Source organism: Cebus imitator, unplaced genomic scaffold, assembly GCF_001604975.1.
Source record: "Cebus imitator isolate Cc_AM_T3 unplaced genomic scaffold, Cebus_imitator-1.0 Scaffold441, whole genome shotgun sequence".
NCBI lineage: Eukaryota > Metazoa > Chordata > Mammalia > Primates > Cebidae > Cebus > Cebus imitator.
In genome coordinates this window covers 1,303,900-1,317,551 of record NW_016107756.1, presented here as the reverse complement: position 1 = coordinate 1,317,551, position 13,652 = coordinate 1,303,900, and the positions used below count along the sequence as shown (strand labels likewise).

General features: G+C 43.6%; 1 protein-coding gene across 3 annotated transcripts in view; it reads left to right on the top strand.

The window, feature by feature from the left end:
- The window catches only part of VPS53 (VPS53 subunit of GARP complex), a 181,608-nt gene that overhangs the window by 17,718 nt on the left and 150,238 nt on the right, over positions 1-13,652 (top strand). For all 3 annotated transcript variants that reach the window (XM_017510590.2, XM_037732101.1, XM_037732100.1), the window contains exon 3: positions 1,136-1,202. In XM_017510590.2, coding sequence (XP_017366079.1) covers positions 1,136-1,202 — 67 coding nt within the window. The remainder of the gene's footprint in view (positions 1-1,135; positions 1,203-13,652) is intronic.

Here is a 13,652-nt window from a genome sequence, read left to right as displayed (position 1 = left end):
ACAGTGGCATGATCTCAGCTCACTGTAACCTCCGCCTCCCAGGTTCAAGCAATTTTTGTGCCTCAGCCACCCAAGTAGCTGGAATTACAGGCTTGTAGCACCATGCCTGGCTGATTTTTGTATTTTTAGTAGAGACAGGGTTTTACTCTGTTGGCCAGGCTGGTCTTGAGAACTCCTGGCCTCAAGTCATCTGCCCGCCTTGGCCTCCCAAAGTACTAGTTTTATAGACGTGAGCCACCACACCAGACCTTCTACTAGATTTTCAATGAATTTATTTCCGTTTTTGTATTCCCAAGGCTGAGAGATGAAGATGGCCTTATATGTATATCCTTTGGTCACATAACAGCTAGCAATGTCAGGTCTGCTGGTGGGTTTGGTGGTGACCCATGATTAAACATTGTGAGCCATGGGGGAAGAGAAGCTGGGAGTCGTAGATCTGTCTCAGACATAGATTGCATGACCAGGGCCCAGAGCAGGAAGATTCCCTCTATCACCCTGGCTCTTTCTGCCTTATGAGGACTGAGGAACGGATTTTGCTTGAGGTAATTTAAGTTCTCTGGCGTGTTCACGTAAAGGCTCAGGAACTTTGTGATTCCTGATTTACTCCATGAAAAATACTGCAAGTTTTATTAGTCCTTTCAGAGAGCTCTGAATATTAAGTAAAACAAGCCATTTTTAAAAACAAGGCGTAGCAGCCGGACTTGGTGGCTCACGCCTGTAATCCCAGCACTTTGGGAGGCCAAGGCTGGCAGATCACAAGGTCAGGAGTTTAAGACTATCCTGGCTAACATGATGAAACCCTGTCTCTACTAAAAATACAAAAAAAGTTAGCCAGGCATGGTGGTGGGCGCCTGTAGTCCCAGCTACTTGGGAGGCTGGAACAGGAGAATTGCTTGGACCCGGGAGGTGGAGGTTGCAGGAAAAAAAAAAAAAGCCGAAGCATTTGTCTGAGCTAGGCTTGGCTTCCCACACTGCCATTGCTGCCCTCCACCTTCCTGATGTCACTCACACATGTTTGGTTTTTGGGACAATTAGGTGCAGTCTGCAGAAGCTGGTGGATAAATTTTTTTTTTTTTTTTGGTCAGCCTAGAGTAAAGATTATTTGAATGACTATATCCTTGAACTTTTTTGCCAGGAGACTGGACGACAATATTCGAACTGTTGTAAGAGGTCAGACGAATGTGGGGCAGGATGGACGGCAAGTAAGTAACTTATTTCCCTGTATTACCTGTATTCTCCCAGCAGCCAGATGACCAGAACGTTGATGTGCCTTCCTGCAGCGCACTTTCTGATTGATGGTTTCACACACGCAGCAGGACAGGACAGGCAAGCAGGCACCCAGAGCAGCCCTGTGCTGTCACTTAGTGTCCACTGGACCAGGATCATATCCTGTGGCACAGCTCACTCGGGGCCAGGGGTCTGGAGGCCAGATGAGAACCCTGGAGTTTTCTTGTCTTTCTCTTTAGTGCCGGATAGCTCCTTTATTTTGTGGGCTATGGCTAAATGAGGTTGCTGCATTTGTCAGCTAAGTTGTTGGCATTTAGGTATTACTTTTGTGGCTGCAAAAGATAGTAACCCGACATAGTTATGATCCCTTGCACCTCACTTTGCCAGCAGGCAGTTAACTCAAGAATCATTTAAAAATTTTACAAGTTGACCTGGCACAGTGGCTTACTCTTGTAATCCTAGCACGTTGGGAGGCTGAAGCAGGTGGATCACTTGAGGCCAGGAGTTCGAGACCAGTCTGGCCGACATGGCAAAACCCTGTCTCTACTAAAAATACAAAAATTAGCCGGGTGTGGTTGTGTGCTCCTATAATCCCGGCTACTTGGAAAGCTGAGGCGTGAGAGTCACTTGAACCTGGGTCAGGGAGGTTACAGTGAGCCAAGATCGCACCACTGCACTCCAGCCTGGATGATGGAGTGAGACTCTGTCTCAAAAAAAAAAAAATGTTTTGTAACTCTTACTGGATCTAGTTAAGGAGGGCTGTTTGAAGGGAAGCAAGTGTTTAGGGAGGAGATATTCTTCAATCATTGAGGGGCCAGATGTTATTTGTCAGCCATTTTCTTTTTTCCTTGATTCTGTTCTTCTGTGGAGGCATTGTATTTCAGAAATTGCTGTTGTTGTAGAAACACTGCTCATGCCTTTCTAGTCTTCCTCTCTTACCATGTCCGGTCCTCCCTTTTCAGTAATAGTTCAGTTAGGTCAGGAGTGCACCTTTACAGTCGCTTCAGTTCTGTTATTTCTCCTCTTGGACATTTTTTAGGACAGCTAATTTCTAAAATTACTCATGATGCTGCCCAGATTTGGAGTGGGAGGAGGGTATAATCCTCTGCTGAAATTTCCAGATCTCTGATGTTTCTGTTTCCTCTGCTAGTGGCTTACAGATGTTAGGAGTCTCTTTTGAATTTTTAGTTTTACCCGTCTCTCTGTTTTTGCTACGTTATAGCACTTTCTTTTTCCACTTTATCGTCTCTTTCGATTTGATAGCCATTTCCTTTGGCCTGTTTGTAAGGAGTTGGCCTTGTCATCATCAGAATCTGTGTGTAGGCACATTAGGTTCCTGAAACTCTTCCTGTTTTCTGGACTCTGGTGTGGGTTTTAGTCCTCATTTCCTCGTTTTTGTCTGTTGAGGTATGCTTCGTGAAGCTTGGCTTCTTTGGCAGATGAGCCCCATGTAATGGGACCTTCAGAGGAGTCATACTGAGTGACAGGGTAGCCTCAAGTATTCCAGCTGCATTCTGCTGCTTCAGCTTCCTGATAGATGTTTGATTGTGTTGTCTGCCTCTTCAGACACCTCATCAGCTCTGGCTACCAAATGAAATCCAAGGCCAGGCATGGTGGCTCACGCCTGCAATCTCAACACTTTGAGAGGCTGAGGCAGGGAGATCACTTGATCCCAGGAGTTCAAGACCAGCCTGGGCAACATGACGAAGCCCCACCTCTACAAACAGTACAAAATTAGCTGGGCATGGTGGTGGCCTGTGCCTATAGTCCCAGCTACTAGGAGGCTGAGGCGGGAAGATCAACGGAATCAAGGAATTCGTGGCTGCAGTGAGCCATGATTGCACCACTGCATTCCAGCCTGGGAATCCCAGTGAGACTCTGTTTCAAAAAAAGAAAAGAAAAGAAAGAAATCCAAATTCCTTTGCTTGGCATTGAAAATTTTGGTCTCCATTTCCAGTTTTGTCTCCCGTTGTGTTCTGTCTATATTGAAGACGTCGTGCTCTACCAGCATGCCTGTCCGTTGTGTTCTGTGTCTACTGAAGACGTCGTGCTCTACAACAATGCCTGTCCATGTGTTCTGTCTATACTGAAGACTGTGCTCTACCAGCATGCCTGTCTGTTGTGTTCCGTCTGTGCTGAAGATTGTGCTCTACCAGCATGCCTGTCTGTTGTGTTCTGTCTGTGCTGAAGACGTCATGCTCTACAACAATGCCTGTCCATTGTGTTCTGTCTGTGCTGAAGATGTTGTGCTCTACCAGCATGCCTGTGCTCTCTGGGCCTGTGCTTCCATACTGCTTTGTGCTTGAAATGCTTTTTCTCCTATTTCTTTCAGCAGCTGCATTTCCAAATCTTACCCATCCAAGGGCCAGCCCAGATACTAGTTTCTTGATGATATTTTCTGTTTATCTCATCTGAATGCACCAAGGAATCAGAATTTTGAACCAGAAAGGGTTCGAAACTCATCTGGGCCACTCCCCTCGTTTTACAGAGGAGAAAATGGATTCCAGTATCACTTGATATCCTTTCTCTCATAAATCCCACAGCCCTATTCTTGTACTTTTCATTTGGCTTTGGGGTCTCCCTTGACTTAATAGAGAACAAGTCTCATCCCTTTGATGTTTATAAGCTCCGTGAGGGTGAGAACTATACCTTTGTTATCTTTATTTCTCTACACATAGTCCACATGCAGTAACATTTTATTCAACTGAGCTGAGTGCAATGGCCCATGTTTGTAATCCCAACACTTTGGGATTCCTAGGTGGGAGGATTGCTTGAGGTCAGGAGATTCAGACCAGCCTGGGCAACATAGTGATACCTGTCTCTACAAAAAAGTAAAAGAATAAGCTGGGTATGGTGGTACAAGCTTCAGTGAGCTGAAATGGCGCCACTGTACTCTGACCTGGGTGACGGAGTGAGATCCCCATCTCCAAAAGCAACAGCAAAACCCCACAACATTTTATTCAACTGTATTGAATATTTTATCTGCTTAAGATTGTTTATTAATTATAAATAAACAACATTTTATCATAAAAACATTTTGATCAGCAACTGGGTATTCCTTAAAAGTGATTTAAAATTTGTTTTTTTTTTTTTTTTTTCTGAATAGTCCCAACTTACTACTATTCGGAAAAACAACGCCACTGTTCAGTGTGATTCAGCCTACATTTGGAAAGGCTCACTAGAAATCTTAAAATACAGGAGTCTTAGATATTTAAAATTTCAGGAATGTGAAAATAGTGAATGAGTCATCAACATTTTTTGTTGGGTCATGCTGTGTGTAATAGATGTATATCTTGTAGTTATTTATGTTCCAACCTGTGGTTTGGGACTCTTGCAAACTAGCAGCATTGCAGAGTCGGACCCAGAATTAGCCTGCTGGATAGTTGGCATTCTCCACCATCCTGTATTAATAGGTTACAGGTTGCCGCAGCCCAGCAGGTCATATTTCAGAGAGCAAGACCACATTTTCAAGAATGTTTAGATAGCCTTTCAATCTGTGATGGAATTTTGTATTCGTCTCCTTAGAATCCAGACAGAAAGGAAGCCCAGAAGAAATAATTGCTTTTCCTGTCATGCCTCCATCTGTCTTTTCCAGCAGTTTGTAATGCAAACTCAAGCAGAGGCTTTTTTCCACCCTCCCAGGGAGCTCTTGGGTCCTGTCCTTGTCAACTCGTAGGGATGAAAGCCTTGCTCTCCAGCCCTGACTGGCTGGCGGTTTGCTAAAAGGAGTCTATTAGACTGGCACAGACTTGGTAGAATTACGGATGTTCCAAAATACTGAATTTTATAGGTTGAGGCCCCACGTTCCTGTCCTCCCTGGAACAGAAGAAAAGCTTGCTTTCAGAACTCGTTTCCTGAGCTTCTGAAGCACACTCAGAAGGGAATGGTAGTATGGACAGAAGGAGTTTTCCTTTTACAGATTTAATCTTGATTGTGTGTAATCAGAACTGATGTGCTGCTTTTTAATTTTATTATTATTTTTTTTAGGGACAGGGTCTTGCTCTGTTGCTCTGGAGTGCAGTGGTGCAACCATTGTTCACTGTAACCTTGAACTCCTGGACCCAAGCGATCCTCCACCTTAGCCTCCCAGGTAGCTAGGACTACAGGCATGTGCCAACACAGTTATTTTTTATTTTTTGTAGAGATGGGTTCTTGCTGTGTTGCCTAGGCTGGCCTTGAACTTCTGGCCTCAAGTGATCCTCCTGCCTCGGCCTCCCAAAGTGCTATGAGCCACTGTGCCCAGCCTAGATGTGCTTCTTAATCTGTAAATAAGGCGAAAGTGTTTACTTCATATTCATGGTGTCTTAAATGACATTTTTAGCAGAAAAGTTCTTTTGGAAAAGCAGTGTTTTTGACTCAAAAATTATTTGGAGATAAGGAATGATTTAAATATTGAAAACATATAGGTCATTTCTTGAGCTTCTTGAAGTTTCCAAAATACCGGCAGCTTCGTTAACATTCTGCTAAATGTCTGGAGAGTCTTTACTTTTTGACCACCTCCTTTGTGGACCAGCTTGAACTGGTCTAGTCTATGACCTCTTCTAGCCAGACGGTGATGCTCTTACAAAGTTTACATGGCACTGAATCCTGTCCATTTTTCTCTGTTGAAATCATCAGTAAGAAGCTTTAATTAAATGCCCACATGTTTGAAATTTTGTGGGTGAGTCAGTTCAACAAGTACATGATGTGATATGCTATGAAATTTATGCAGCTTCCCAAGAATTAAATTGGATGTTTTGAATGTGGGTGGAAAGAGAGGTGAATACCGCAGCGGGTTAGAGAAAGAAAAAGCTGGCAATATGAAATTTCAAGCATGGCCAAATGTTGACCAGTTGTCAGTAAGCTCTCAGAATCATAGGAGAGGTCAGCTACCGAGTTTCTGTCTCTTGAGTGGAGGGCTGCAGCATAACTGCTTCTTTGATCAGAACACGAGTAAGGTTTGGGAGAAGAGAATTATTACAAGTCATCCCCTCTTACCTGGGGGGGTACATTCCAAAACCCCCAGTGGATGCCTGAAACATAGAAAGGAGCAAGCACTGTATATGGTATATTTTTTCCTGTATGTCCATACCTGTGATACATTTTAGCATATACATCAGGCACAGTAAGAGATTAACCACAATAACTACAAGCAAAGTAGCACGACGATGACAGTATGGCAGCATCACTGCTCTTGCGATTGGAGCTGTATCCGGTAGCTGAGATGGCTGCTGAGTGACTGAGACGGGCGCTGTATTTAGCGTGGCCATACTGGGTGAAAGATGACCCATGACCTGTTCAGGACAGAATTGGGTAGTGCAAGATTTTATCACACTAGTCAGAATGGCGCGTCATTTAAAATTTACTAATTGTCTATTTCTGGAATTTTCCATTTAATATTTTTGGACCACAGGTAACTAAAACCTCAGAAAGTGAAACTGCTGATAAGGAGGGGGTGCTGTATTGCCATCTCCAGCTCTGCTTACTCCTTCAGTTTGGAAGAAGGTTTAGATAATTAGAGTAAAATCTTCCACCCAGTTCAGGAATCCTCTGTATTCCATCTCTAACATTTCATTATCCTGCAGAAGCTTGGATCCTTTCAGTGATGTGGAGCTGACTATTGTATTGGTCCACAGGACAGACTAATTGGGTTTTCTGTAACTTTGGTTGTGAGAAACTTCTTTCTTAGACTGAACTGAAATAGTGAAATAGACTTCATTGTAACTTCTCCTTGGTCTTAGTTCTGCCAGCTGGAGGGGTGTAAGCCTAACCCCTTTTCCTTACTACAGCTTCTGAAATTGAAAATGGATACTATATTCCTAAGTGTTCCCTTTTCTAGGCTAACCATTCTTAGTTTCTTCATCTTTGTAATGTAATTTCCAGACCCGTTGTCATCCTTGCTCTTGATAGCTGTTTGTCAGCATCCCTCTTGGAATGTGATTCCCAGGAGTAGACCTTCTGTGTGAACATGCACTGAGACAGTTTACCTCCTTGTTCCTAGGCGGAGGCCATTAACTTAGAGGCTGCGATTCAGAGTGTCTGTCAACTCCCGGAAATTAACTGTAAATTTTTGTACGTCTAGACATATTTCTGGGAGGAAAACTTACTGATTTTTCTAGATTTCCTAAGGAGTCTGTGACTCTTCCAAAGTTAAGGGCCACCGATTTTAGACACTGTTCTTCCATTACCTTGGAATTGGTGAGATTTTTGGCAGCCATATTACGTGTTTGGCTTCTGTTGAGTTGGCAGTCACCTGAAACCCCCGGGTCAAAAGTTGCACACAGATGGCCACAGAACTAAGAAAGTCAGGCTAGTATGCATCCAAATACATTTGCCAGGGGAGTGAATGCCCTGTCGTAAGGGGATAGCCGCCAATTAATTCTAACCAGTTGTCACATCTGAATGCAGACCTGGAATTGCCAGATCTATCAGTTTTTCAAGAGAAGCCGGAAATCCAGATTTTTATGTGACTCTCACAACTTTTAACTGTTGGCTTAGTGTTTTTCACAAACACTGCAAAGGCCAAACAAAACACATCTGTGGGCCAGTGCTGTCCCAGGTCTCTTTTCATACGAACTTCATTTAAACATTCTCCACTTTTATTTATACAAGAGATTCTTTGAAATTGTCAGACTGTGTGTGTCTCAGCTTTCGTTTCATGTTACTAGTTCTGCTTGATTGTTTATCCCATCAAGACGTTTGGGAATTTACATGACCTCCCCATTTTATCATGAGCAGATTTGCCAGACATGCTTTCTGTGTCTTCATTCAGGTTGTGATGAAAAGGCGGAATGGGGTGGATTCAGAGCCACATGACATGCCATCAGAGGCTTCCTGTTCTTCCTCTTCACTTCAGTGCATAGTGCCAGACCCATAAAACAAAGATTTCTACTTGTCCTTGGGTGTCATCCCCGGGTTTATGTCTTAATCTTTTCATGTCTTGATTTTCACTGAAAAGGAGATTCTTGGTACTTGCCTTCTTCACTTTTACTTAGAGATATCATAAAGATTTATGAACTAAAGCAGGAAAGTACATTGCCTTCCAAGGAGAAAGTGTTTCCTTGCTTTTGCCCCTCAAAATTAGCGTATTATCCAATTCAAGCATTAGAGCAAACATAGGCTGGGCTTGGCAATTTACACCTGTAATCGAAGAACTTTGGGAGGCCAGGAGTTTGAGATAAGCCTGGGCAACACAGCAAGATTCCATCTGTGCTAAAAATTAAAAAAAAATTAGTCCAGCCAGGCACGTTGCCTCATGTCTGTAATCCCAGCACTTTGGAAGGCAGAGGAGGGCAGATCACCTGAGGTCAGGAGTTCAAGATCAGCCTGGCCAACATGGTGAAACCTGGGCTCTACTAAAAATATAAAAATTAGCCAGATGTGGTGGCATGTGCCTATAGTCACAGATAGGAGGCTGAGGCTGGAGAATGGCTTGAACCTGGGAGGTGGAGGTTGCAGTGAGCTGAGATGGCGCCACTGCAGTCCAGCTTGTGTGACAGAGTGAGACTCCATCTCAAGAAAAAAAAAAGAAGAAGAAAAAATTAGTCCTATATGGTGGCACAAACCTATAGTCCTGGCTACTCAGGAGTTTGAGATAGGAGGATTGCGTGAACCCAGGAGTTTGAGGTTACAGTGATCTCTGACTGCGCCACTGCACTTCAGCCTGGGGACCCTGTCTCAAGTGAAAAAAATCAAAAACCAAAAATAACTGTGTTCTCCAAGACCTGTGTGGTAGGACTTCACAGCATAGCATTGGTCTTCATTATGTGGAATTTTGAATTTTTCTTGTTGGCTCACTAGAAGGAGAGTTATGTTCTTATCCTCCATCACTTTAAATTTGTCCTTTTTTTTGAGACAGGGTCTTGCACTGTTGCCCAGGCTGGAGTGCCGTGGCACAATCTCAGCTCACTGCAACCTCTGCCTCCTGGGTTCAAGTGATTCTCCTGCCTCAGTCTCCCAAGCAGCTGGGATTATAAGCATGTGCCACCATGTCTGACTAATTTTTGTATTTTTAGTAGAGATGGGGTTTCTCCACCTTGACCAGGCTGGTCTCGATCTCCTGACCTTGAGATCTGCCCACCTCAGCCTCCCAAAGTGCTAGGATTACAGGTGTGAGCCACAGCGCCCAGTCTTAAATTTATTCTTTCTCTCATTCTCTTTTGGGAGGAAAATGAAGCCCATTGATTGATAAAAATTGAAGAAAATAAATGTTATTAGTAATAAAGGGACCACAAATAGTTTGGGGGAAAAAATGGCAGTTGCTGCTTGGTTTTTCCTACTAAAACATACTACAGCTAAAGCGGCTGAGCTTTTAAAGTATGGCCTCAAAGTTTCCCATTAGTGGCCAGTTATGGCTGGACATTTTTTGTTTCTTTGTAGTTATTATTTTTTGCACTGTACTTTTCAGTGTATCTGCAAATAACGCTAAACTTCAGGAATTGCTGAGGTCTGGGCATGACCTGGGAGTGCAGTCGGCACCGGGATCTTGGGGGGCAGCCCTGGAGCCGGGTTGTTAGGTCAGCCTTTTCTAGGGGCAGAGTTTTGATTCCGGCTCACAGTTAATTCCCAACCAGGATTTCTTACATCTAGTGCAGAGATCAAGGTTGGCTTGCCTTTGTCAAGTTGAATCCAATGACTGTTCGTTTTGCCTGCTTCTAGAGTGCTGTTGATTGTAGTTGGGGTGGGGACTCATTGAATGTCCATTAATTGTTTAACAATGTAGTGAAACTGGATTTAGTCTCACTACCATTCTTCACCCTGTTGCACACAAGCCTTGTGTGTTAGTCTGCTCTCACGCTGCTGTGAAGAGATACCCGAGACTGGGTAATTTATAAAGAAAAGAGGTTTAATTGACTCACAGTTTTGCAGGGCTGGGGAGACCTGAAGAAACTTACAGTCATGGTGGAAGGGGAAGCAAACCCTTCCTTCTTCACAAGGTGACCAGAGAGAGAAGAATGAGAGCTGAACGAAGGGTGAAGCTTCTTGTAAACCATCAGATCTCGTGAGAACTTACTGTCACGAGAATAGTGTGGGAGAAACCACCCACAATTCAGTTACTTCCCACCAGGTCCTTCCTGTGACATGTTGGCGTTATGGGAACTACAATTCAAGATGAGATTCGTGTGGGGCACAGCCAAACCATATCACTGTGATAGCGCTTTTTTTGGCAGGGAGATATGTCTGCGGCATATTTGGAACCCTTTGCCACGTGTCCTCTAGAATCCCTCATTTTTAGAAAACCTTTAAGGAATCCAAATAGCTATCTTTTCCCCCCTGTATGTACAATGAAGGACTGGCATTTTATTTGAATTCTCTAAGGATTGGGATAATTAGATGTTTTCAGTAATGTAAGATTGGATGGTAGCCTGGTCAAGTGAAGAAAACTTGAGCTTTGAATATAAATTTTGTCTCTGCTGTTGTCTGTGTGACCTTGGACAAGATACTTTTCATCTGTGACATGGAGATAATATTACCTGCCCCAGGGTTGGTGGGGGGGATTAGAATTAATATATTTTATTTATCTACTTATTTATTTGTTTTCGAGACAGGGTCTTATTTTGTTGCCCAGGCTAGAGTGCAGTGGTGCAGTCACAGCTCGCTGCAGCCTCAACCTCCTGGGCTCAAATGGTCCTCTCGCTTCAGCCTCCCGAGTAGCTGGGACCATAGGCACATGCCACCATGCCTATCTGATTTTTATCTGATTTTTTTTTTTTTGAGACAGAGTCTCGCTGTATCACCCAGGCTGGAGTGCAGTGGCACGATCTCGGCTCACTGCAACCTTCACCTACTGGGGGTGCGAGCGATTCTCCTTGCCTCAGCCTCCTGAATAGCTGGGATTACAGACAACCCACTACCATGCCTGGCTAATTTTTATATTTTTAGTAGAGATCGGGTTTCACCATTTTGTCCAGGTTAGACTTGAACTCCTGACTTTAGGTGATCTGCCCACCTTGGCCTCCCAAAGTGCTGAGATTACAGGCATGAGTCACCGCGCCCAGCCAATCTAATTTTTAAATGTTTATAGATGAGGTTTCGCTATGTTGCCCAGGCTAGTCTCAAACTCCTGGCCTCAAGCAATCCTTCTGCCTCAGCCTCCCAAAGTACTGGGATTTTAAAACACCTTGCACCATGTTGGGCTCACTCATGTTTAGTAAATGGCGTTTACTGCTGAGTGTTGTATCATCCACTGGAATTGAGTGTTTATTGGGCTCACTCATGTTTAGTTGAAATGGCAGTGAGGCCAGTGCTGCTGAGTATTGTATCATCCACTGGAATTGAGTGTTTGTTGGGCTCACTCATGTTTAGTGACAGCGGTGAGACTAGTGCTGCAATTGTATCATCCGCTGGAATTCAGTGTTCCTGGTTGTGCACATCTAGGTATTTGTCAGGTTCCTGTGGCTTTTCTGTCGGCTCCTTTGCATCCCCACTGCTCTGCTTTAAAGCAGCTCCAGGTTTACTTGCCCTGGGTTATCAGAGGCCCCTTGCTGCCTTCAGTGTGCTGTTCTCCGTGAATAGAAATGGCAGCACAGCTTACCAATGGTCCAGAATATTTGTTGTGGCAATAGTGGTGGTAAACGTTCAATTCTCTTGTCCTGTCCTTAAGAACTCTATTAGACATTTGCCAGGCATGATGTGCAGTATCACCCAAGTTAAACAAATATTCCACATGACCACAGAATTCATTATTTGTATGATTTTTGAAATTTGAGACTGCAGGGTTTATTTTGCATTTCCAGTTTTTTAAATTTCCAAATTCTTTTTTTTTTTTTTCTTAGAGGTGGGATCTCACTCTGTCATCCAGTCTGAAATGTAGTGGCAGGATCATAGCTCACTCTAGCCTTGTACTCCTGGGCTCACGCAATCTTTCCACCTCAGCCTCCCAAGTAGCTAGGACTTCAGGTGCACACCACTATGCCTGGCTGATTTAAAACATTTTCTGTAGTAATGGAATCTCACTGTGTTGTCCAAGCTGGTTTTGAACTCCTGGCTTCAAGTGATCCTCCCACCTCTGCTTCCCAGAGTGCTGGAATTACAGACCTGAGTCACTGCAGCCAGCCATTTCTCTTCTCTGTCTCTCTCTCTCTTTTTTTTTTTTTTTTTTTAAAAATATTTGCAGGAAGGAAAAGAGTTTTAAAATATTTTCTCATCAAAATCGTATTTCCAATTCTTCACTGGTCTCCTCTCTATGTGTGGGATCATCTTTGGCGTTGGGCACTGTTGAGTATCTACCTGGCATCCATCATTCTTTTCCTTTTTGTTTGTTTGTTTGACACAGGGTCTTGCTCCAGGGTCATCCAGGCTGAAGTGTGGAGTGTGTAGCTCACTGTCTCAAACTCCTAGCCTCAGACAATCCTCCCACCTCAGACTTCCAAGTAGCCAGGACTACAAGTGCATGTCACCATACCTGGCTGATTTTTAAATTAAATACTTATATATTTTTGTAGTAATAGAGTGTTCCTTCGTTGCTCCAACTGGTCTTGAACTCTTTGCCTCAAGTGATCCTCCTGCCTCAGCCTCTCGAGTGGCTAGAATTATAGGTGCAAGCCACTGCACCCGTTTCCAAATTTTTCTCAATAATAGACATGCTTCTTAACTTACAATTAAGAATAAATTCTTATTCTGATAAACCCAGCATAAGATGAAAATATGCTGAGTTGAAAATGTCTTAATACATGTAATTTACTGAACACCTAGCTTAGCCTTCCGTGCCTTAAATGTGCTCAGAACACTTCCATTAGGCTGCAGTCAGTCAAATCCTCTAACACCGAGCTCGGTTTCTAATAAAGTGTTGATTAAATCATGTAACTTACTGAATATGGTACAGAAAGTGAAAAACAGAATGGATGTGTGGATACCCAAACTATGGTTTCTACAGACTGTCTCACCTTTGCACCATTGTATATAAGAAAATTCTAGGTTGAATAATCCCAAGCTGGGGGCTGTTGGTATATTATTTTAAAAGAAAAGTGTTTTTTGGATGCCATGTTGTAGTGAACAGAGGGAACTGATCCCTAAGTCACTGCAGGGAGCCATTGCTGCCTGTTCAGCTCTGGTTTCCAGACCCAGGCTCTTGGACCTTCAGTCTTCTTGGTTCTGAGACTCAAAGCTGTGCTCCCTTCTCCGCTCCAGCTGTTTGTGATAAGCACATCTGTCTTTTTGTTTCCTCTGTCTCTCATCTCATCTCTAAAACAAGGCAGTTTTTACCCCAAGATCATCAGGCCCTCTCTGTTTATATACACATAGGTATTGGGATCTGTTTTCCTTTATTAGTCTTTTGTTTTCCTTTTGTTTTTTCTTAAAGGACAGGGTCTCACTCTGTTGTCCAGGCTGGAGTGCAGTAGTGGGATCATAGCTCACTGCAGCCTCAAACTCCCAGGCTCAAGCAGTCCTCCCACCTCACCCTCCCGAGGAGTTGGGACTATGGGTATGTGCTAGCGTACCCAACT